Here is a 24330-nt window from a genome sequence, read left to right on the forward strand (position 1 = left end):
GAGTTTTAGAAGGAGTTACCATTGAAATGGGCAGTGTTTTAGATGCTCAGGGACTAATTGGATGGTTCTTCAGAGGGGCTAGGAATGTGTGTAGAGATGCTGAGATTGAGATCTCACAGAAAGAAACAGAAAACAAACTTGCGTGTACCAATGGCTGGTTCTTTTTCACAGCAGAGATAGTCTTGCTAGACTGCTGCTCCCTCAAAACAGACAGACACTCACTTGATGAAGGGGCAGCACTCTGAAAGCTCATGATCCAAATACACCTGCTGGACTTTAACCTGGAGTTTTGAAACTTCTTACTGTGCCCTCAAAATGCATCATCCATGCCTTTATTACCTCCAAACGTGGCTATACCAACATGCTCATGGAATCCCTACAGTGTAGAAGGAGGCCATTTGGCCCATTGAGTCTGCACCAACCACAATACCACCCAGATCCTATTCCTGCAACCCCAACATATTTACCCTGCTAATCTAGGGTTAATTTAGCATGGCCAATTCACTTAACCTGCACATCTTTGGAGTTTGGGAGGAAACGGGAGTACCCAGGAGAAACCCACACAGATACAGGCAGTACGTGCAGACTCCGCACAGATAGTGACCGAGGCCAGACTTGAACGTGGGTTCCTGATGCTGTGAGGGAGCAGTGCTAACCACTGTGTCATTGTACCACCTCTGGCTACCTTTGCATCATCCACCCTCCTCAGCTCATCCAAAACTGTTGCTACCCATATCCTAACCAGCACTGCCCCGTTCACATGGCACACATCGACTCCCACTTGAACGGTATCGCAATTTCAAATTCTCATCCTAGTTCTGTAATCTCTCTGTAATTTTGTCCATGCTCACCTTGACAATCTCCTCCAGTCCCCCAACCTGGAGATGTCTGCACTCCTCTACACCCCCATTTCAACCTTTTTATAAGTTTAAGTTTATTTATTAGTGTCATTAGTAAGTTTTACATTAACACTGCAATGAAGTTACTGTGAAACTCCCTGGTCGCCACACTCCAGCGCCTACTCATGTACACTGAGGGAGAATTTAGCTTGGCCAATGCACCCTAACCAGCACATCTTTTGGAGTGTGGGAGGAAACCAGAGCACCCGGAAGAAACCCATGCAGGGACGGGGAGAACGTGCAGACTCCCACAGACAGTGGCCCAAGCCAGGAATCGAACCCGGGTCCCTGGCGCTATGAGGCAACAGTGCTAATCACTGTGCCACCACACCACCCTTCTCCACTATGTAATCTATATCCAGTATGCTTTGTCTGTATAGTGCACAAGAAACAATACTTCTCACTGTATTCTAACACGTGACAATAATAAATCACATCAAAACAGCTCTGACAGTCTCTGTGGGGTGAGAGACAGGCCAACGAGCTTTTATCAGAGCTGAATTAGTGACTCATTGTCAATTGAGTGATTGCCAACATTGCCAGACACCAGTCCATCACGCAAAATAGCCTCCCATCCATTGGCTTTATCTACAGTTCCCACTGCCTTGGCAAAGCAGCCATCATAATGAAGGACACCACCCACCCCAGACAGTCTCTCTTCCACCTTCTTCTGTCTGGAAAAAGATACAAAAGCCTGAGGTCATGTACCAACTGACTCAAGAACAGCTTCTTCCCTGCTGCCATCAGACTTTTGAATGGACTTACCTTGCATTAAGCTGATCTTTCTCTACACCCTAGCTATGACTGTAACACTACATTCTGCATTCTCTCCTTTCCTCCTCTATGAACAGTATGCTTTGTCTGTATAGCACGCAAGAAACAATACTTTTCACTGTTACCAATGCATGTGAAAATAATAAATAAAATCTTTCTGTTCTCAGATTTCCAACATTCACACTATTTTTAGTTTTAGCAGGAATTTCTCTTTGGTTTCAAACCGCAATTTGACCCAATGCAGTCAATGCGAACGGTGCAGATATCTCACCCTGTGCCTCTTGGCCTTTATCACAAAGGGCCTCTTTAGGAATGACCCCCATCAATAAATAATTTTAAAATACAGCGCATATAGTGCTATGAATAATCTAACTGACAACAAATCCCTCCATTGCCAAAGGGTAAGAGGGCTCGAGATGTAAGGAGAATACATATTTCATAGCAATTATTGCGCCTCTGGAATAGCAGAAGTCACATTCAAATTGCTCACCAGTTTACCGTGCATACACCCCAGCTTTAGCTTAAACTTTGTATTAGACTTTAAAAGTAAAAAAGTGAAAAGTAGCCCCAAGCAGAACAAAAAAAAACAGTATTTTAATAAAAGAGAAGTGACTGGCTTTATATCTAGTTTTGTTTATTTACTCAATTTAAATGTTGATCCACCTTTCCTGTTGGACTCACCTCTGACAATGGAATTCATTAGACTTCAATGAAAAAAAATGTTTAAAAATAAAAGGGGTTAGGAGAAATGCCTTTGTATTGATTTTAACTGGAGGACAACATGTCTTGTCACAAGGGGTAGCAGTAACAGGGGCCAATCCATCTTTTGATGGATCGATAAGGGCTAAAGCAATAACTTGCATTTATTTTTCACCTTTTAATGCTGTCAAACATGCTTCATAGTAGCGTCAGCAAGCAAAGTCTGACGCACAGAGACAGATGACCAATGGTTGGTCAAAGAGTTATGTTTTTAGGGGACAGAGAGAGGTGTAGAGAAGCTTAGGCAGGGAATTCCAGACCTTACGGTCAAGAGTCTAAACACAGGAAGGTACAGGGCTCTGGGAAAAGACTGGGGGATGGGGGTGTGGAGTAGGGATTGTTCTGACAAGCAGCAAGATTGGATTCAATGGACCTGGTCAACTGCTACAGTGCTGACCACTGTGCCATCATTGCACAACAGTGAAATATACCGTTATAACAGGGAGGGGATAGCTTGATCTTGGGATTGGACATAGCTCAGCACAACATTGAGGGCTGAAGGGCCTGTACTGTGCTGTAATGTTCTATGGTCTATAAAATATCTTTAGTTCCTGAAAGTGAACATATAGCCAGTGTTACAACTCTGCTTTACAGTGCATCAGTGCTCTTTGGCGAAAATTGATTAGAGAGTGCCAGCTTGTATTGGTAAATCTGATAAAACCTTTAAAATAAAAAAGCTGCGGTGGAATGGTGGAGCAATAGGCAGAATAGGATCAGATTTGAGAGACCATGCATTGGTTAGAGTTGCTAAAGGAAAACCAGTCTCCCATCCATTGACTCTGTCTATACTTCCCACTGCCTCAGCAAAGCAGCTGGCATAATTAAGGACCCCACATACCCTGGACATTCTCTCTTCCACCTTCCTCCTTCGGGAAAAAAAATACAAAGTCTGAGGTCATGTACCAACCGACTCAAGAGCAGCTTCTTCCCTGCTGCCTTCAAACTTTTGAATGGACTTATTTTGCATTAAGCTGATCTTTCTCTGCACCCTAGCTATGACTGTAACACTATACTCTGCACTCTTTCATTTCCTTCTCTATTAACGGCATGTTTTATCTGTATAGCGCACAAGAAACAATACTTTTCACTGTGTTAATACATGTGACAATAATAAATCAAATAAAATGAAACCAAAGAGGGTGGTGAGTGGAATCGGCTGCCGTCAGTGGTGGTAGAGGCGAACTCGCTGGGGTCTTTTAAAAGACTTCTGGATGAGTATATGGGATTTAATGGGATTGGGAGTTACAGATAGTTCTGTGGCTTGGTAGTTATGGATGTGATTGGCGCAATTTGTGGGCTGAAGGGCCTGTTTGTGCTGTAGTGTTCTATGTTCTAAATAGTCACAGCGCCTTCACTCGAAATCTTCAAGTCTCACCTTTAGATTATTTCCATTTGTAAGTTTCCACTGTAAGGGCTACTGCTTCAGCAGGTCATGCCTTGCTTAGTTTAAACTACCAATACAAACAGTGGCAGAATATAAACAGTAGCCGGTGATGCCAAGACAACAAAAGCAGAAGCATATGGCTCAGCGCACTATGTCAGTGCTTATGCTCCAAGTCTCCTCCCACCATAGTACATCTAATCCTGGTCTGCAGCCAGTCGCAGATGAGTGTGAGCTAGAATTATAGCTGTGATATTGTTGCTCCAATTCGGCCTCATGTGTTTTAGCAGACAGCACATCTGTTCCCAGCAGCAGAATCTTGCGGTTCCTTTTCCCCAGTCCCACTCTGACTTTATTTCCATTTTTCTGTGGGATGATCCTGGCTCAGTCTCATGTTAAATAATACTCCTACAACTGCATTAATGCATCCATCAACCCTGGAGAGATGATTTTCACACTTTTCTATTCTTACTTGAATTTTAATTTTTTAATAAATTAGAAAGGAAAAGCAAATAAAATCATTGGCAAAATTCCAGATTTAGTAAAAGCAAAATGAAACTAAGGTGCAGGAATCTTGTTTGCACCTTCTGAACTCCTCAATCTTGGATACCATTGGTAACCATCCCAGTGTATACTTGCAGAAAACCTTTTTTGACCTCAACTTCCTTTTAAGTCCACCTGTCCTTTTCTCTGCATCCTAGCTATGACTGTAACACTACATTCTGCACTCTCTCCCTTTCCTTCTCTATGTATGGTACACTCTGTCTGTATAGTGCACAAGAAACAATACTTTTCACTGTATCCCAATATATGTGACAATAAGAAATCAAATCAAATAAGTCAAATCAGGTGTGTTCTTCTCACCGAGGATGAAAAGGAACAGGAATCCTCCTTTGCTCAGGTGCATTAAGGGACAACGTTTTAACCTCCCAAGTTCAACACTGGCTGGGGTTAACTAACTCAGCATAAAATTCTAAGCGATGGAGCATTGAGATTTTATTTAAAAGTACATAAACATGCCTTTCACCAATCAGCACTTTGAGATCTGTATTGCAGCACAACCCCAGACACTTTCAAAACCACAACTGGATGCAGAATATCGAGTCTAGTTGACAGTGAAGGGCAAACAGCATTATTCTTCCTCGAGAGGAAACTGGGCACAGAATTTGAGAAAAATCCAACTGAACTGCTGCGTGGTAATACACCAGCAACAGGGTGTCAATAATGTATAACAGCGGGTTTGGAAGGTTTTGTTCCATGTTTACTTGACCTGTCAAACAAATGCAGCAGGGCAAGTCCATTCTGCCCTTCTAAACTGTGGCTTGGTCTGGATAGAATACCTTAGACTTTAGTTCTGGTTTAGTTTTTTTAGTAGGCTTACATTAACACTACAATGAAGTTAAAATCCCCTGTAGCCTTAAGGGCTACAGGTCTTGCACCAGCAAAAGGCATGTCATAGGAATGATCACACAAGAAGTGTGTCACACAATAGCAAACATGTGAACTTCCTGACATTTGCAGATGCCTTCCCCCCGGGACTGGGTGTGGGGGTTGATGATGATGCTAAGTTGCTAATTTAATGTCAGGGTTTGAAAAGCATTTGTTGGCCATGCCTAGCTGCCCCAGAAAGTGCTGGGCCTTCTGCTTTGTAGAAATTGGCATGCCAGCCCACCTCTCAGAATCTTACAGGGTAGGAGGCCATTTGGCCCATCATGTTTGTGCCAGCACAGCTCTGGATCTGCATCATAGTGCTGTAACCTGCAAGGCTATAGATCATGATAAATGGGATTAAAATGTGCGGCTAGTTTCTTTTTGGCCAAAGCAGACAAGATGGGCTCAATGGCCTCTTTCTACACTCTAACATTTCTGTGCATCTAAGGCTCTATAAAAAACTTATCCAATTAGTCCCACTTTCCTACACCCCCTCCCCCGACCTTTTCCCCCAAGGCCTAAATATGTCCTTTTTCAAGCATTTATCCAGTTCTCTTTTGAAAGTTTCATCAAGTCTGCTCTCACCAGTCTCCCAGGCAAAACATTCCAGATGATAACAGTTTGCTGCATAAATAAATTTCCCCTGCCTCCCTCCAGTTTTTGCGCTAATTATCTTAAATCTGTCTCCTACCATTACAGATTTTCATAGAATCCCTAACAGTGCAGAAGGCCATTCGACCCATCGAGTCTGTACCGATCCAGGCCCTATTCCCATAACCCCACACATTTACCCTGCTAATCCCCCTGACACTACGGTCAACTTAGCATGGCCAATCAACCTAACCAGCACATCTTTGGCATGTGGGGGGGGGAGGAACTGGAGCACACAGAGGAAACCCACGCAGACATGAGGAGAATGTGCAGAATCTGCATAGTGACCCAAGCCGGGAATCGAACCCAGTCCCTGACACTGGTGCTAACCACCGTGCCAATTGTTAAAGGGTTTTTTTTTCCACAAAGGAAAAAACAATCTTTTCAGTGCTAGTGCACAAAATACCCAGTTTACTGGGCTCAATTTTAGAACTTCCCATGGAAGGGGGGGAGGTTTTGACCTCTCCGATTCCAAATGGCTAATCCAGTACCGCACCCTGTGCATTAGCACAATCCTTACAGGATGAGCCCCGCCTGAGTCTTAGTGACTCAAAGTCAAAGAAAACCAAAAGCAGACTTCAAAATTTCCCTCAAGAGTACTGATTTCCTGTCGCATTTTCATAGATCAGGGCTGATTTCACACTCCCAGCTGACCAGAGACATGGAGCCAGGGGCAGCAGCACGTCATCTTAACTGACATCAGTTACTTCCTATCACAACAATCTTAAAACCATGGAAGTGTAGATTATTCTGGCCAATGGGACATAGAAAAACATTCTTGAACTGATAATTTTTCAATTATTATAACTGCTACACTGTGACATCCATATCGTAGACTGAATGTTTTTCACATGCCACTGCTGACATGACAATATGCACTGTGTTCATATTACGGCCCCAACAGGGATTATAACTACAGCACAACACAACAATTCACTCACAAGTGGTGAATGCCTTCCCCTTCTGAAGGTGGTGATTCACACAGGGCATCCAGGGGATTCCAGCCGTCCATTGCTGTCTTACCCATGACCATTCTTCACATGTAAGAAGCTTTAACAGGTTGTTTTAACTATGATCTAATATCAGAATTAGGAGCAGGTGTAGGCCACTCGGTCCATCAAGCCTGCTCCACCATTCATTAAGATCATGGTTGATTTGGTTGCAACTTAACCCCTCATTCCTGCCTAGTCCCTCATAACCTTGTTAATCAAGGATCTATTTAGCTCTGCCTTAAAAATATCCAAAGACTCTGAATTCCACTGCCTGCTGAGAAGAGAATTCCAGAGACTCTAGGTGGGATTTTCCGACTGGACTCACCCCCAAGATCAGAAAATCCTGCCCGAGGTCGGCGAGCCTTTGCACGGCCCGTGTCCATTCCCACGATGGGTGAGCAAGAAAATTCCACCCTCTGTACCCAATCTTGTCTCACTCACCTGATGAGCTCGTGATAGCAAATAAACCTGCTGGACTTTAACCTGTTGGTGTGAGACTTCTCACTGTGTCCAACCCAGTCCAATGCCGACATCTCCACATCAATCGTATCTGTGCCCAACATGCAGATACAGAAACTCACATACGCACATGCATAGAAACTCTCACTCACATACATCATTTGACAGCCATCAGGAGTCACAACTCTAGCTGTCTACTCTCTCCCTGAGCCCAGGATACAAAGACAAACTTGAGGATGTAACAGATATAAAGATGGACAGCTCCCATGCCGACAAGACACAACTCAGGAACCAACCGATAAAGAATACAACTTGGTGTATTAAATTTACAAAGCCAGTTGACTTCTCCTCCTCATTTTAGGTCTAGGCCCCCACATCTGAACAGTTAAGCCACAACATTGTGAGGGTTACTCATCACTGGTGAGTTTTGTTTTTAAATTCTTTTATGGGATGTGAGCCTCACTAGCAAAAGCAACATTTGTTGCTCATCGCTAATTGTCCTTGAAGCGGTGGTGGCTATCAGGGGTAAGTAAACTGTGTGATATTATGGTTTGACTGCTAAAATTTACTAATGCCGATTCTCATGAGTGTTAAGTTAGCTTTGGATTTTCTGAAGGTTTATTATTTCGCTGGGGCGCATGCTGGTTTTGGCAGTATTATTCCCCCAACCCAATTTCTCTCCTCCTCTTTCAAAGGTTTTGACTCATGTTGAGGTTCCACTTGTCCCACAAACTCTACAGTGTCTCACCCAAGCCAGGCCATCCTGTCTAGTGAGCCCTGGCAGTGCGGCAACACGTTATTCAGTCTCTCGAGGATTGATACCCAATTCTGAGACAGGTGCTACAAGCAGTGATGCCTCTAAGCCGTGAGTATGCACACTGATCATAAGGTAACACTACAGGCTGCTCAGATGCTGTCCTTTTAAGATACTACATGTGCACAACTGCGTAAAAAAACGAAAAGATCCTTGTATTAAACTAATCAGATCATGTAGAACAAAGGGTGTCACTGCCCACAAGTGTGCAAGTTACAGTGATCAGGTACAGGAAGCTTTGGTTGAATGTTTCCCATCACTAACCCAGGGGCATCAAGGCTAATGGTAGCACCCCCAGCTTTCTTCTGGTCGAGACTGGCTAACTTAGGCGAGATCAAGTCTTGAATCTCTCTGGTTGATTGTGTGAAGAACATCCCAGCTGTCCTGCAAGCCAGGCTAGGCCTCCATGTTTTATCAGAATGGTAACTCAGCCAGCTACAGAAGATGCACACATCTTGTTGACCTTGCTTCACTAAGCTCTCCAACGCTCAGCTATACCCACGGAAAGAAATTGGTGGAAGAACAGATTGCAGTCAAAGTCCCATCAGTACCCATGAGGATTAAATTGTTCCTTATTTACAAAATACCATCATTAAATATCTCTTACAGTTTACAAACTAGGTGGATGAAGGAATAGCTGGCTCTCTGTACATGGTTATAGGAGTAAGACTGACATGTACCAGATACAAATACATCACCCAACACAACGGATATACAGACACATAATCTGTAGGTCAGAGGCACAAGATGATATCAAACCACCACAGCCCAAACCTGGAGCGTTTAGCTCCTACATACTGTAGTGCTGTGTTAATCCAGTGTATTGACAATGGAGCCATCCCAACGGAGTTATAAAATGTACAGCCTCAGTCCCTATTTAAAACAGAAGCCCAACAGTGGACATCATATTTGGTGGCACAATAGTGTGGAATGATCTCCTGTCTTCAATGCTAGGTTTCCACCAGACCTTGCACTGCCTGCTGCCCCTGCCCAGATAGCTGCAGCTCGCTGTGATTCTGGCACGGCTGTTGACCTTGGACGCTCTGTTGCCCCTGGCTGGCTTGGTTAGCTGGTGTCAGCTGCGAGTCCTTGTGATTGCAGCCGCCGGGGTGTTGGCTTGGAGTTGCTGGGTGGGCGGATTGCTGCTGCTCTTCACTGCTCTGAGGCGTGAGCGATGACTTGTCGCTGAAACTAAACCTGGGGGAGTTGTCGGAGGTGTTGGGGGACGACGGGCCAGCACTTGACACAGTGCTCGACGGACCACTGCTATCTGTATTTAAAGATACACAAAAATAAGATCATTAAGCAATGGAAATTCTCAGAAATGCATCAGTGAACCCTGCTCCAAATTATTTCCCACTGATCTAACTATGGATTACTGCTACTGTTATCAGTGGGATATCAATCAAGTGTAATTGTTTCTGCATTAGCTTGGAAAATCCCAGTAATGCAATCATAGATTCTATCTTTCCACACTGAAGATCTGTCTGGAGAGCTTATTTCCAGCTTATAACATTCTAGTAGTTACAGGTCCGTCATTAATATTGAGAACAATGTGAAGGATTAAGAGCATATCAGTTTAAGTGCATTACTTTCTCTGCAATGTCATAAAACCCAAAGCCAACACCACATACTTCACTTTCTCCAAATCCTACTTCTCCAATTCCTCAGTTTCATTTTGCTGTAATTAAGCTGGCACTGAGGAGTTGCTGCACTTTTGGAAGGTTCCAAACATCAGAAGAAAATTAAACTGAGGCCCAAGACGCCAATGCCAGCACTTAGGTTAAAGATCCTATGGAACTGTGTAAAAAAAACCACAGAGCCATTTCTCCCAATACCCTCACAACATTTTCCTCTCAAACAGACACAGTGGCACAGTGGTTAGCACTGCTGCTTCACAGCGCCAGGGACCCGGGTTCGATTCCCGGCCTTGGGTGACTGTCTGTGTGAAGTCTGCATGTTCTCCCTGTGTCTGTGTGGGTTTCGTCCGGATACTCCGGTTTCCTCCCACAGTCTGAAGATGTGCTGGTTAGGTGCATTGGCCGTGCTAAACTCAGTGTACCCAAACAGGCACTGGAGTGTGGTGACCAGAGGATTTTCACAATAACTTCATTGCAGAGTTAATATAAGCCTACTTGTGACACTAATAATCTACCCTGTCAGAATTTTACAAGTTTTTATGAGATCCCCTCTCACCCTTCTACACACACACACACACGTGTACCTGCAGAAACTTTAAGTAAATACAGCAGATTTGGGAAGAGAGTACTATATAGAAAATGCCAATTGATGAACAGTCTTTATTTCAATCTCAATTTTTTAATGACAATTTATTTTTCATATTAGGAAATGTATTTAAAAACAAACAAAAGCTAACTGAAGGTGACAAAACTCAGAACAGCATTGTTTTAAATAATATACTCATGTTCATTTAATCTATCAGTGTAAATAAATTAATACATGATGGTTCTATTTCCCATTTCTACTGAGATTGGCTACAGTATTGTTTCTGTGAGTAGAAGTTTTTAAAACTGACAATATTTACAGTGATATATTAAGGTTCACTATATCTGTGCTAGTTACATCTGGAGTTCAATATAATCATAGAATCCCTACAGTGCAGAAGAAGGCCATTCAGCCCATCGAGTCTGCACCAACCACAATCCCACTCAGGCTCTATCCCCACAATCCATTTATTTATCCTAGCTAATCCCCCCTGATGCTAAGGGGCAATTTAACATGGCCAATCCACCTAACCCACACATCTTTCAGATGGCGGGAGGAAACCGGAGCACTCGAAGGAAACCCACTCAGACAAGGGGAGAATGTGCAAATTCCAAACAGACAGTGACCCAAGCCAGGAATCGAACCTGGATCCCTGGCACTGTGAGGCAGCAGTGTGCCAGCTGTGTGGACCCAGATCAGTTCCAGATCTGGGTCCAAGTACTAGAAGTGCTGGTTTACAGTAAAAGTAATTAATTCCCTCAATCCCCTGCATGGGTTCAACTAACTTAAGTACAGATCAGCAACGGAACACAGAAACGTCTGGGTCAGTCTGTCTTAACCTTTTAATTGCAAACTACGAGCAGTAACCAGGTCAAAGAAAATCCAAGGCAAAAGTAATTCATTATCATCTTAGTCAGAGGGGATTAAGCACTGGCAGATGTGGAAGTGTATAACAAAGCAGCTGTTTGGGGGAAAACAGAAACCACCCTCAACCATGCCAAAATCTTTCCATAAGACCATAAGACATAGGAGCAACCTTAGGCCATTCAGCCCATCGAGTCTGTTCCGCCATTCAATCATGGCTGATATTTTTCTCATCCCCATTCTCCTGCCTTTTCCCCATAACCCCTGATCCCCTTATCAATCAAGAACCTATCTATCTCTGTCTTAAAGACACTCAATGACCTGGGCTTCCACAGCCTTCTGCAGCAAAGAGTTCCACAGATTCTCTGGCTGAAGAAATTCCTCCTCATCTGTTTTAAAAGATCGTCCCTTTAGCCTGAGATCGTGCCCTCTGGTTCTAGCTTTCCTACTAGTGGAAACATCCGCTCCCATGTCCCTCCTAGCCAGGCCTCGCAGTATCCTGTAAGTTTCAATAAGATCCCCCCCCATCCTTCTAAACTCCAATGAGTACCGACCCAGAGTCCTCAACCATTCTTTCAGACTGAAGAGCTTGTGCAGTGGAGAATGTTCAGTTGTACGCTGGTACTGAGGGAAGGTGCAACTAAGCATTTAAACAAAGGGATGTGAGCACAAACAGCTGGCAACACCACCAATTTGCATTTATGTAGCACCTTTAACACAATAAAAATGTCACAACGTCAAGGAGTATTGTCTGACAACGAGTCATATAAAATGGCACCAGGATAGGCGAGAAAAGAATTTATGTCTCAGAGGAGAGGTAGAGAAATGGAGAGGCTTAGGGAAGGAATTCCAGAGCTTTGGGCTGAGACAGCTGAGGCCACGGGCTGCTGACGGTACCGTGACTAAAATCAGGAATGTACAAGAGGCCGGAATTTAAGGAATGGAGAAATCTGGGTTAGTCATCAGATCGGAGGGGGTTACAGAAACAGAGAGAAGCCAAGGTCATGGAGGGAATTGAATACATGGATGGGAATTTTAAAGTGGAGACACTGTCAGACCGACAGCCAATAAAGTGGAACAACTCCTGGTGTGAGGGTTCAAATTACCAGGACATGGAGGATGAACCCTCAGGTGGCTGCGAGGGTCAAGGTACGAATGAAGTTTGGGCAGGCACTATCCAGCTCCCAGCTGATGCTGCATTTACACTCAAACTATTCCTCACCCAGCAGTCAAATGGGAAATTCAGCTGGAAAGGTCACAGAACAAGTGGAATCTTCCACCAGTGACGAAGGCAGGAAGGGTATCTACTTAGGCGGGATGCTGGCATTGTGGAACCCTGCCACCATTCTGCCTCTGCCCAAATTAAGTTCTGGGCCAGAAAGCCCATGGTATGTAACCAAAAGAGAAAGCGCTGGAAAATCTCAGCAGGTCTGGCAGCATCTGTGAGGAGAGAAAAGAGCTGATGTTTTGGGTCCAGATGACCTTTTGTCCAAGTCTTTGGCAAGGGCTTTAGCAAAGGGTCATCTGGACTCGAAACGTCAGCTCTTTCTCTCCTTACAGATGCTGCCAGACCTGCTGAGATTTTCCAGTGCTTTCTCTTTTGGTTTCAAATTCCAGTATTCACAGTAATTTGCTTTTAGCCCATGGAATGTAAATGTGTGTCAAACACGCAGCTTCTTTCCTTAAGCAAACAATATAAGAGCATTTTAAACAAAATATGACTCGCTCTGAGTGCCAAACAAATATTCAGACATACTTTCCTTCCCAATGTCTAGTGGATGTGGATAAAAGTGTGTCTGATACGCCTCAGTTTACTACGCAATTGGAAAAGGCGCTCACTTTGGAAATACTCACCTGTAAGACCTCAACACCAATAAGAGGTCCATCACACCAACCCTTGTTCACACTTGGCAAGGTGGAACTTCTGGTTGGCACAGTGGTTAGCAATGCTGCCTCATAGCATCTGGGACTGGGAGTGGTGGGGAGACCTCAGTAAGACGCTCCATCGGAGAGTTGGTGCAAACTCAATGGGCCAAATGGCCTCTTTCTGCATTACAGGAATTGTGTGGCACTCACAAATAAATATGTAACCCAATGCACAGTCTGTAATCAGGTATTAACCATTTATTGGGCAAACGTCTGTATAATCAATGCAAAAAGTTTATTTATTAGTCACAAGTAGGCTTACATTAACGCATGAAGTTATTGTGAAAATCCTCTAGTTGCCACACTCCAGCGCCTGTTCGGGTACACTGAGGGAGAATTTAGCACAGCCAATCCACCTAACCAGCACATCTTTCGGACCATGGGAAGAAATTGAAGCACTCAGAGGAAACCCACGCAGACACAGGAAGAACATGCAGACTCCGCACAGACAGTGACCCAAGCCAGGAACCAAACCCAGATCCCTGGCACAGTGAGGCAGCAGCTAACCGCTGTGCCACTGTGTGAAGTAATCACAGATGAAGCATTTGTTCTGTGAATTGTGCCAAAAGGATTCAATACTCAATTGTCTTTAAGTCCTGGCTTATAGAACCATAGAATCCTGCACAGCCAATTGAACCTGCACCGACCACAATCCCACCCAGCCCTATTCCCAGAACCTCACATGTTTACCCTGCTAATCCCCCTGACACTAGGGTCAATTTAGCATGGCCAATCAACCTAACCCGCACATCTTTGGGCCATGGGAGGAAACCGAGCATCCGGAGGAAACCCACACAGTCACGGGGAAGAACATGCAAATTCCACACCTGAGGCTGGAATTGAACCTGGGTCCCTGTCGCTGAGAGGCAGCGGTACTAATCACTGTGCCACCACGCCATCCACTTCAGCATGGCCAATCAACCTAACCTGCACATCTTGTTGTGAGAAAAAGGATAATGCTACAGCGAAGCATTCTGTACACAGGTCTCCATTTAACATTAGACAGCATCCAAAAGTGCACAACCATAGTGCACCTTCACTTTCCCATCCCTCAGTAATCTTTAAATTTTTCGAACCACAAACCAATCTTTACTTTCTGATCACCTCTTGTAACCTCCTGTGGTGCGGCTTAGTTTTTAATAACGCTCTCACAAAGTTCCTCAGAACACTCCACTACATTACAGATGCTATGTAAGTACTGATTCACTTTTGTCTTCTATACTTTCAGACCTCATGGGTTTTGGTTCTTTACCAAACTGGATACCCTCTCAACATTTTAAAGACCCTGTTGATGTACAGTGCAATGCTTCTCGGTATATATTCCAAAGCAAAGGGTACTTACACCACGGGGGCTTTTCTGAGCGAGGACGTGATGAGAGGGAAGCAACTGCTGAGGGCAGGACTTGCTGAGGGATAAACTCATCCACTCGAGGCTGGCTGTTTCCCATGGTCTCAAACATCGCGGTAAGTTCTGCCACGTAATAACAATATTACATAAACCATAAATAAACTCAAAACAGGTCACCGCTACTCTCACTTCCAAAATACTTTCGATGGCTGTAAAGTTTGGGAACAGCCTGATGTTGTGAATAGTGCAAATAATTCCGCTATACAAATGGAATTTCTTTGTTTCTTAGCATGTCCCAGCAATCACTTAGGACTCAACTGTCCTGTGAGTGTAGCTTGAGAAAGGTCTCTCTACTCATCCAGACTCGAAACGTTGGTTCCATTCTCTCTCCACAGGTGCTGTCAGACCTGCTGAGATTTTCCAGCAGTTTCTGTTTTTGAATGTAATAATAATGTTTTCATGATGTTAATTGAGGGATAAATATTCACCAGGATACCCTTGCTCTTCTGTGAAATAGTGCCATTGCACCTTTAAAACTCAGCCGAGTGGGCAAATGGAGCCTCAGTTCAACATTTAGGACGGAGATGAGGAGACATTTCTTCACCCAAAGAGTGGGGAGCCTGTGGAATTCATTATCACAGGAAGTAGTTGATACTATAACATCGAATGTATTCAAGAGGCACTTGGGGAAAACGGGATCAAAGGTTATGGGGGGGAAAGCAGGATTAGGCTATTGAGTTGGATGATCAGCCATGATTGTGATAATGGTGGAGCAGGCTCAAAGGGCCGAATGGCCTCCTCCTACCTTCTATGTTTCTATGCCAGCCCTCTGACAATGCAGCACCTACACAGTACTGACGGGAGTACCAGCCTAGATTTCAGTATTCACGTCTTTGGAATGAGGTTTGAACCGATAACCTTCTGATTCAGAGGTGAGTATGCAGCCTTAGACCATCCTCAGGACCAGTGTGATATGTTTGCATTCCCACACACCAGCCACTAGGCAGTGTCTCTGGAACATTAGTTGATTTTGTTTTGCTGAACCTTGGGTCTGAGGAGTGTGGTGTGATATGTTGAGCAGCGCTGAGACTTCACAAGTTCAGTTCATGCTGGAACTCTTAACAGATTATTTACATCCAAGGGACAGACCTCATTGCATTGGTCTTGGCGAAGAGTGAATCTTTTACCTTTTGACGCGCCGTCATGAGATTTTCCACAAATTTCAGAGATGGATGAAAGGAATTCATTCACTTGTTTGAGAGAGAGAGAATTATGGAGTGTTTCGAGAGGATAGATCGAAGGAACCATAGAACACCCTTCAAAACCTAAACAGAAATGAAGAGGAAAGAAATGCAAGATATCTGTGATTAATTAATTTCACAGCATCGTAACAGACCCAAAATGTTCTGTAAAGAACGCTTCATATCAAAACTAGCATACTCCAAGGCAGAACCAATCTGTTTGTTATGAAAAGCAGTTGTTGAGCCAAACCAAAACGTGACAGGCAAATACAACAACACTTAAGCGATAATCGGAATATAAATTGCAAGTTTCAGAATGCTGCAGTGCCAAGGGCACTTCCGGTTTGCAGTGAGCTGAATATCTACGCATTAGCAAAGCCCCCAAACTGAAGACTTTGATGGGAAAAGGATAGACCCAAGGTCCCATTGTTCTCTGTATTAGTTAAACTCACAGCCCTGACCACAGCACAATGGCCCTGAGAGACCCACAAAGTACCAACATATTCAGCTGAGTTCTCCCTCTCTAGATATGCTACCTAGGTTAATGTCCCCCTTTCCATTATTTTAATAGGTATGTTTTCAGACACATGCATTATATGTTAGCATTGCAAGATGTACTTCTATGTACTCATATGAAAGGTGTACATTATTACCATGGAGATTATTACCATGGAGCAGTAATCCCAATGTTGAACACATAGTTATGACAATGTCTGTACACTTGCACCATATCTTACTGCAGAAAAGGCTAATAGATCACCTGTTTGCCAGAATAATTGATAAGTTCAAGGTTAACTTTGGCTGTAGTAAATAGAACATGATACAGATTGGTCATTACAGTACAGACTGTACTGCCAAAAGAAGAGGCTAAGCTCAGAATTTGTTTTATTATTCTATTACTGGGAATAGGCATCACTGGCTGAGCCAGCATTTTTATTGTTCATCCCCAGTTGTCCCCGGAAGGTGATAGTGAGCCACTTTCTGGAACTGCTGCAGTCCATGTGGTGTAGGTACAACCACCATGCTGTTTGAGAAGGGGTTGCAGAATTTTGGCTCAGCAACAGTGAAGGAACAACAATAGCAATATCAACTTCAATGTTAACTTATCTTTACTTGCCCAATGACTTACGGACTGTAATGACTTCAGTCAGGCCACTGAGGTTGGCCTACTGGAATATGAACTCCCTGATTAAGAAGTCAATTGATGAGCCAATCAGGAAGTCTTTTCCTTGTATTTAACAGGGAGTGTCAGTTCCTCTGACACTTCCGAAGGTAGACTGTTGATTGCGAGCACTCTGTGTACCACTGTTGGAATTGTAAATGAAGGGATTTTGGTGAAGGGATTTCTGCCTCCAAAGATTTATTACATGGGCCTGTCTTCTTTAGAGTTCAGATATCCAGTATTCATTCACTTACTCTAGTGATATTGATCTTATTTGGGCCGATGTAAGATAATTCCATAATGCACGTTCAAATGTGAATTTATTTACAGCTAGGATAATGGAGTTTACACATGGAGGTCTACTACAAACAGGTATTTACTTTTTCAGTGGATGTCAACATGAGGCAGTTTCTAAAATCACCAATATTGTGCAGCTTTTCAGTACGTTCTCAATATTCTCCAGTCCTTATTCCTGTGGGTGACATACTCAAAGCAGCAGAACCCTTCATGTTGACACACAATTGTTCTTTCTTTACTCTACAAAAGCGTTTAATACAATAACAAAACTCTTCTCAATTTAGCAACAACGCAACACAGTTTTGATGCTGCTAGTCTCTCAGCCTCCAAATCCAATTTACTCTCTGCTTAACCTGACAATATTCATAATAGAATATCAGCACGGAGTGCATCACGGACCATTCTGATCTTCATCTAACTAATAATCACAAATGTGTACACTTTCCAGCAGGGGTTTCTGATTCAGCAGAACTTTCTTCCCCCCCCACCCCCGTCCCTAATGCAGGTTATGCTGTGGCCATGTGGAGCACCAAGCAGCTAACCCAGCACGCCTTTCGGACTTTTCTAAATCATAGAATCCCGATAGTGCAGAACAAGCTGTTTGGCCCACTGAGCCTGCACTGACAACAATCCCAACCGTAACCCTATGGATTTATCCTGCAATCCCCCTGACACTAAGGGGCAATTCAGCCTGGCCAATCAATCTATCTAACCCGCACATCTTTCGGGCTGTGGAAGGAATCAGGAGCACCCAGAGGACACCCATGCAAACACGGGGAGAACATGCAAATTCCACACAGACAGTGACCCGATGCTGGAATTGAACCCGGGTCCCTAGCGCCATGAGGCAGCAGTGCTAACCACTGTGAAAACGAACTGAGGCTTCTTCCTAAATTTCACAATGCCACACAAATCCTTAAAAGAGAGTTGAGAGGATGGGCTTATGAGGAGAGACTGAGTAGCCTGGGGCTATACTCATTGGAATTCAGGAGAATGAGGAGAGATCTTATAGAAACATATAAGATTATGAAGGGAATAGATAAGTTAGAAGCAGGGAGGTTTCCACTGGCAGGTGAAACTAGAACTAGGAGGCATGGCCTCAAAATAAGGGGGAGCAGATTTAAGACTGAGTTGAGGAGGAACTTCTTCACCCAAAGGGTTGTGAATCTGTGGAATTCCCTGCCCAGTGGAGCAGTTGAGGCTGCCTCATTGAATGTTTTTATAAGTGAGGATAGATTGATTTTTGAGCAGTAAAGGAATTAAGGGTTATGGTGAGCGGGCGGGTAAGTGGAGCTGAGTCCACAAAAAGATCAGCCATGATCTTATTGAATGACGGAGCAGGCTCGAGGGGCCAGATGGCCTACTCCTAGTTCTTATGTTCTTAAAACATTGACAGAATACAACACTATTAAAATTAATAACATTTATCTCTGTAGAATTAAAAGGAGTCAGGGACTAGAATGCAAACAGAGGAAATGAGTTAAAAACTGAGTGTGCCAAACTGTGGGTATGGTAGCATGGTGAAGAACATAAGAACATAAGAACATAAGAAATAGGAGCAGGAGTAGGCCATCTAGCCCTTCGAGCCTGCCCCGCCATTCAATAAGATCATGGCTGATCTGTCGTGGCTCAGTTCCACTTTCCCGCCCTCTCCCCATAACCCTTAATCCCTTCTCTTATCAAAAACCCATCAACCCGCTTCTTAAAAATATTTAGCGAGGCAGCCTCCACCACTTCAACGGGCAGAGAATTCCAGAGATTCACCACCCTTTGAGTGAAGAAGTTCCTCCTCAACTCCGTTCTAAACCGCCTCCCCTTTATCTTGAGGCTGTGCCCCCTAGTCCTACTGTCTTTTTTGAGCGGGAAGAGTCTCTCCACCTCTATCCTATCCATCCCATTCATCATCTTATACGTCTCAATGAGATCTCCCCTCATTCTTCTAAACTCTAACGAGTACAAGCCTAGTTTATTCAGCCTCTCCTCATAGCTCAATCCCCTCAACTCCGGTATCAGCCTAGTAAACCTCCTCTGCACTCCCTCCAGGGCCAAAATATCCTTGCGCAGGTGCGGCGCCCAAAACTGCACACAGTACTCCAGCTGCGGCCTCACCAATGCCCTATACAGCTGCAGCAAGACCTCCCTACTTTTATATTCAATCCCCCTCGCTATGAAGGCCAGCATCCCATTCGCCTTCCTGACCACCTGCTGCACCTGCAAGCTGGGTTTTTGCGATTCATGCACAAGGACCCCGAGGTCCCTCTGCACCGTCGCCTGCTGCAGTTTTTCGCCACGTAAGTAATAGTCCTTCCTACCATTCTTCCTACCAAAGTGGACCACCTCACACTTGCCAACATTAAATTCCATTTGCCATTTCCTGGCCCATTCGCCCAGCCTATCTAGATCCTTCTGCAGACTCTCCACACCCTCCGCACAATTTGCCGTTCCCCCAATCTTGGTGTCATCAGCAAATTTCGACACCCTGCACTCGGTTCCCTCCTCCAGATCATCTATATAAATGGTAAATAGCTGAGGCCCCAGCACCGACCCCTGGGGCACCCCACTAGTCACCATCCGCCAATCCGAATAGCACCCATTGACCCCCACTCTCTGCCTCCTATTTGACAACCAATCCTCTATCCACGCTAACACCCTACCCCCAACTCCATGTCCCCTGACCTTCTGCAATAACCTCTTGTGAGGTACCTTGTCAAACGCCTTCTGAAAATCCAGAAAGACCACATCCACCGGCTCTCCTCTATCCACTGCCCTAGACACATCCTCATAGAACTCCAGTAAATTTGTCAGACACGACTTCCCTTTAATGAAACCGTGTTGCGTCCGCCCTATCAAGCAATTCCCTTCAAGATGCCTCGCAATTTCCTGCTTAATGATGGATTCTAACATTTTACCTACCACAGACGTTAAACTAACCGGCCTATAATTCCCCGCCTTTTTCCTGGCACCCTTCTTAAACAACGGCGTAACATTAGCCGTTTTCCAATCTTCCGGCACTTCCCCGGAATCCAGCGACGTCTGGAAAATAACCACCAAGGCATCCACTATCACCTCCGCCATTTCTTTCAGAACCCTCGGATGCATTCCATCCGGTCCTGGGGACTTGTCCACAATCAGCCCCTCCAGTCTGTCGAGCACCACCTCTCTAGTAACAGTAATGTCATTAAGACCCTCCATTCCTACCAGATGGATGCATAAACCAGAGTCCTGGATTCATGATCTGGACACACAAGTTTAAATTTCATCATAGCAGCTGGAATTTAAATGTAATTTAGTGAATCTGACCCTTCGAATGTAACTATATAAAGCTACTCTCCATAATGGTGACCTGATCATCATAAAAACTGATCTGTTTCATTTGATATCCATTCCAGGAGGAAATCTACCATCCTTACCCAGTCAGGCCTACATGACACCAGACCCACATCAACACAGTTGTAATTGACCTCTGAAATGGTCTAGCAAGTCTCTCCATCATACTCCGGTTGATTGCTCACTGCCACCTTGTTGACGGCTTATTGCTATTATATTGCTAGACTATTAATCCAGAAACTCAGCTAATGTTCTGGGGACCTGGGTTCGAATCCCACCACGGCAGATGGTGGAATTTGAATTCAATAAAAAGTATCTGGAATTAAGAATCTACTGATGACCTTGAAACCATTGTCAATTGTCAGGAAAACCCCATCTGGTTCACTAATGTCCTCTAGGGAAGGAAACCTGCTGTCCTTACCCAGTCCAGAGCCACAGCAATGTGGCTGACTCTCAATCGCGCTATGAAATGGCCGAGCAAGCCACTCAGTTCAAGGGCAACTAGGGATGGGCAATAAATGCTGGCCCAACCAGCGATGTCCACGTCCCACAAATGAATAAAAACAAAAATGGACAATCAAATGGGCAAATCGCCCGGCTACAACCAGTGAATTAATAAAAACATCACCAAATTCTGAATCTAATAAACTCGCTGTCACTAGCGAGCACTTGCTGCAATTGTAAGAAGTATAATATTCGTGCAGGGCATACTAGAAGGAAAACAAAAAATTTTCAACAATAAAAAAATCTACGATCAATTGACAAATTCTTTGGAAAAGGGAATAAGTGAGAGAAAATTATCTTTTCTGGGGTCAAGAAGAAAATTGGTCATGTAAACCTTTGGGAGAAAAGAAAGATTTAGAACATTGACTGATTAGTGATTTGTAACCAACAAACCAGAAGAGAATGATATGTTATTCAACTGAACAGCTGGAAACTGGAATGCCTCATTACAGGATTAGTGAAGATGAAAATCCTTCAGAACCGTGTGTAATTAAAACATTTGGAAACTGCTTGGCATTTTATGCAGAGCAGAGGCTTCACAAGCTAAGCCCAAGCAAGTTATTATTAGCTGGTGGGGACCAAGACTACAACTGGTGATATCGCATCTCATTCAAATCTCAACTCTTCAAAGAAAGATTCAAAAGACTTGCATTTATTACATAGTCACATCATTTGCAACCATGGGGTGTTCCAACCAGTGAAGTACTTGATGCAATTATAGTGTTGAATCTGTGGAACTCTTTGCCGCAAAAGACTGTGAAGTCCAGGTCACTGAGTTTCTTTAAGACAGAGATTGATAGGTTCTTGATTAATAAGAGGATCAGGGGTTATGGGGAAAAGGCAGAAGAATAGGGATGAGAAAAATATCAGCCATGATCAAATGGCCGAGCAGACTTGATGGGCCGAGTGGCCTAATTCTGCTCCTATGTCTTATGCTCTTATGATGCAGCCAATTGGAACAAAGCAAAGGCCCAAAGCAGCAATGTGGTAATCTATTCCAGTAACTTAAGGTTGAGGGAATACACATGGACTATGACACTGGGGAATATTTGCTTACTCTTCTTTGAATAGTGCGGTGGGACTGTTATGCCCCCCTGAGGAAGCATACTGTAAAAGGCATCTATGACAGCACAACACTCCTCCCTCTGTCCTGCACTGAGTGTCAGTCAGCCTGAGTTTTGTGCTCAGGCCTTAGGGATGGGAATCAAGTTCATGACCTTCATGCTCAGAATGCTATCTACAAAAAAACTGGTTCATTGTTCAAGGCCAAGACGTTCTCAGGGAAATGAAGGGATATGGGAAGGTGGAGTAGGGGCAGTTCAGCCATGAACTTATTGAAGGGCAGAGCAGGCTCAGGGAGCCACTACTTCTAAGAAAATGAATAGGGAACATATCAGAACTTATATGGGCACTAGACACTTATAGTTAAGGGCAAACTAATGCAAAAGTTAAACATCTGTGGTGAGTGCTCACAAGCGAACAAAGTAGGAGAGAAGCCAGATAAATCAGGAAGCAGTGATGGGGTGATAAGCTTAGGCTGAAAAATTATGGGCTGGAGGAGAAAAGGAAAGCCTGGTGTAAGTGTAGAATTCCACAATTTGGAATTCTTGGTAAAGAATGAGTTGGCATAATGGTCTGGTCAAATCAGGACTTCAATTTGGAAGTGAAGAAGAATTATGCATTGCAGATTCTGGGTGTTCCACATGTCGAATGAAACTATAAAGGCAGGAGCAGAAAAACGTTTTGACGTATTCCCAATCCATGCACAGCTACCATAAAACAAGATGAGATAGTTCTTTTAATAACATGTCTGAAATTGATTTCAGAGTGTCTGGCTGGTTTGTGAATAGAGGTCATAAGAACATAAGAAATAGGAGCAGGAGTAGGCCATCTAGCCCTTCGAGCCTGCCCCGCCATTCAATAAGATCATGGCTGATCTGTCGTGGCTCAGTTAGCTTCTAGGTTCTGAGCAAGCTTTCATTTAACTTACACCAGGGAAAATGTTGCAGGAACTCTGGAATAACTGGGAATGTTTATATGGAAAACAACAGATGGTGGGAAGTGCATTATGATAATATATTGCAGGCTTCCACGCAAATGCAGCAATCCATTTAGTAGATATTACAGAACAGCACAGTTCGTTAGGGATGCAATGGGCCACAGAGGATAGGCAAGGCTTCCATGATCAATTCCTAACAAAGATCACTGTTTTGATAACTTAGAGACAAAACATTTAACCACAAGCAGGAAAGGGAAACTCGCTCTGCTTAAAAATTGATTAAAAAGTGGCAAAGTCAGTGGCAAAGCAAATGCCTGCTCACTTATTTGCAAAATGGTAGAGGGAAGAACAATATCTGATCGGCTGGATTCGAAACGTCAGCTCTTTTCCCTCCTTAGAGGCTGCCAAACCTGCAGAAATTTTCCAGTATTTTTTTCTTTTGGGAACGATATCTATACATTTTATTAAGATTGTTTTCCTCAGTATACACTAGGAAGATCCCAGATATATTCTTTGGATGCTCTTGGCTTACATTCATGGGGTAGGGATGTCACATTTGATCTCAGCACATTTTATAATGAAACAAAAAATACAAGAATGGCCCCTGGTCTTGACCACTATCTAATCACCTCTGTTGGAAAGAGTACACGTGCGGTCATTGAAGTGGGCAGGATTTCTGTTTAGCCGGGTTCCCCCTGCAATTCAACTATGTACTCACCTACCATGTCTAGACTCACAAGAGGTATGCAGCATTGAAGATATTCTTCCTCCTCCTGAGCTCAAGCACCATGGCCAAGTTCAGCTATCTTGACAGAGATTCTTGGTTTTAAATATGATTGCTTGGTCACAGAGTATCACCCCCTTTTTTTTGACTACGTATTTTTCCCCAGTTTAGAACCTTCTATTGTAGGTTAAACAATAAAAATAGAAACACGAAACACGATTCTCTCTTTGGTCCAGAAATCAATGGAATAATCACTCTCTCTTACACTAAGGTCTATAGGGCAAGTTCAGAAAGGCAGACTATGCACCTCTCAGCAGAATGTGCTTTGCTTACTGAATTAATCTTTACCTTCAGGTATCAGGGATGAGGGTCAGGCTTTGTTAGGAAAAATAAAAAGGACAACTGAACGATATTTATTCCACACCATGCTCCCATTAATAGCACAATCACCAAGACAGTCTCAACCCTAAAATAGGGAATATTAGAGAGATTTTTACTTTTTGACTTTGCTAGCCAAATTTACAACTCTAGACTATTTTTCAGTCTAATTAA

The 24330-nt window shown here is 43.8% G+C and overlaps 1 protein-coding gene across 8 annotated transcripts in view; it reads right to left on the reverse strand.

Annotated features, from left to right (window-relative positions):
- Positions 1–5552: 5552 nt before the first annotated feature.
- Positions 5553–24330, reverse strand: part of ppip5k1a (diphosphoinositol pentakisphosphate kinase 1a) — a 153165-nt gene continuing 134387 nt past the window's right edge. For all 8 annotated transcript variants that reach the window (XM_080216069.1, XM_080216066.1, XM_080216068.1 and 5 more), the window contains 3 exons: positions 15712–15849; positions 14519–14647; positions 5553–9430 (listed from right to left, as the gene is read on the reverse strand). In XM_080216069.1, the coding sequence (XP_080072195.1) occupies positions 9111–9430; positions 14519–14647; positions 15712–15849 (587 nt within the window). In that variant the 3' untranslated portion in view covers positions 5553–9110. The remainder of the gene's footprint in view (positions 9431–14518; positions 14648–15711; positions 15850–24330) is intronic.

The sequence above is a fragment of the Carcharhinus amblyrhynchos genome, chromosome 32 (genome assembly GCF_965287045.1).
Source record: "Carcharhinus amblyrhynchos chromosome 32, sCarAmb.v2.hapA, whole genome shotgun sequence".
In the NCBI taxonomy this organism is placed as follows: Eukaryota; Metazoa; Chordata; class Chondrichthyes; order Carcharhiniformes; family Carcharhinidae; genus Carcharhinus; species Carcharhinus amblyrhynchos.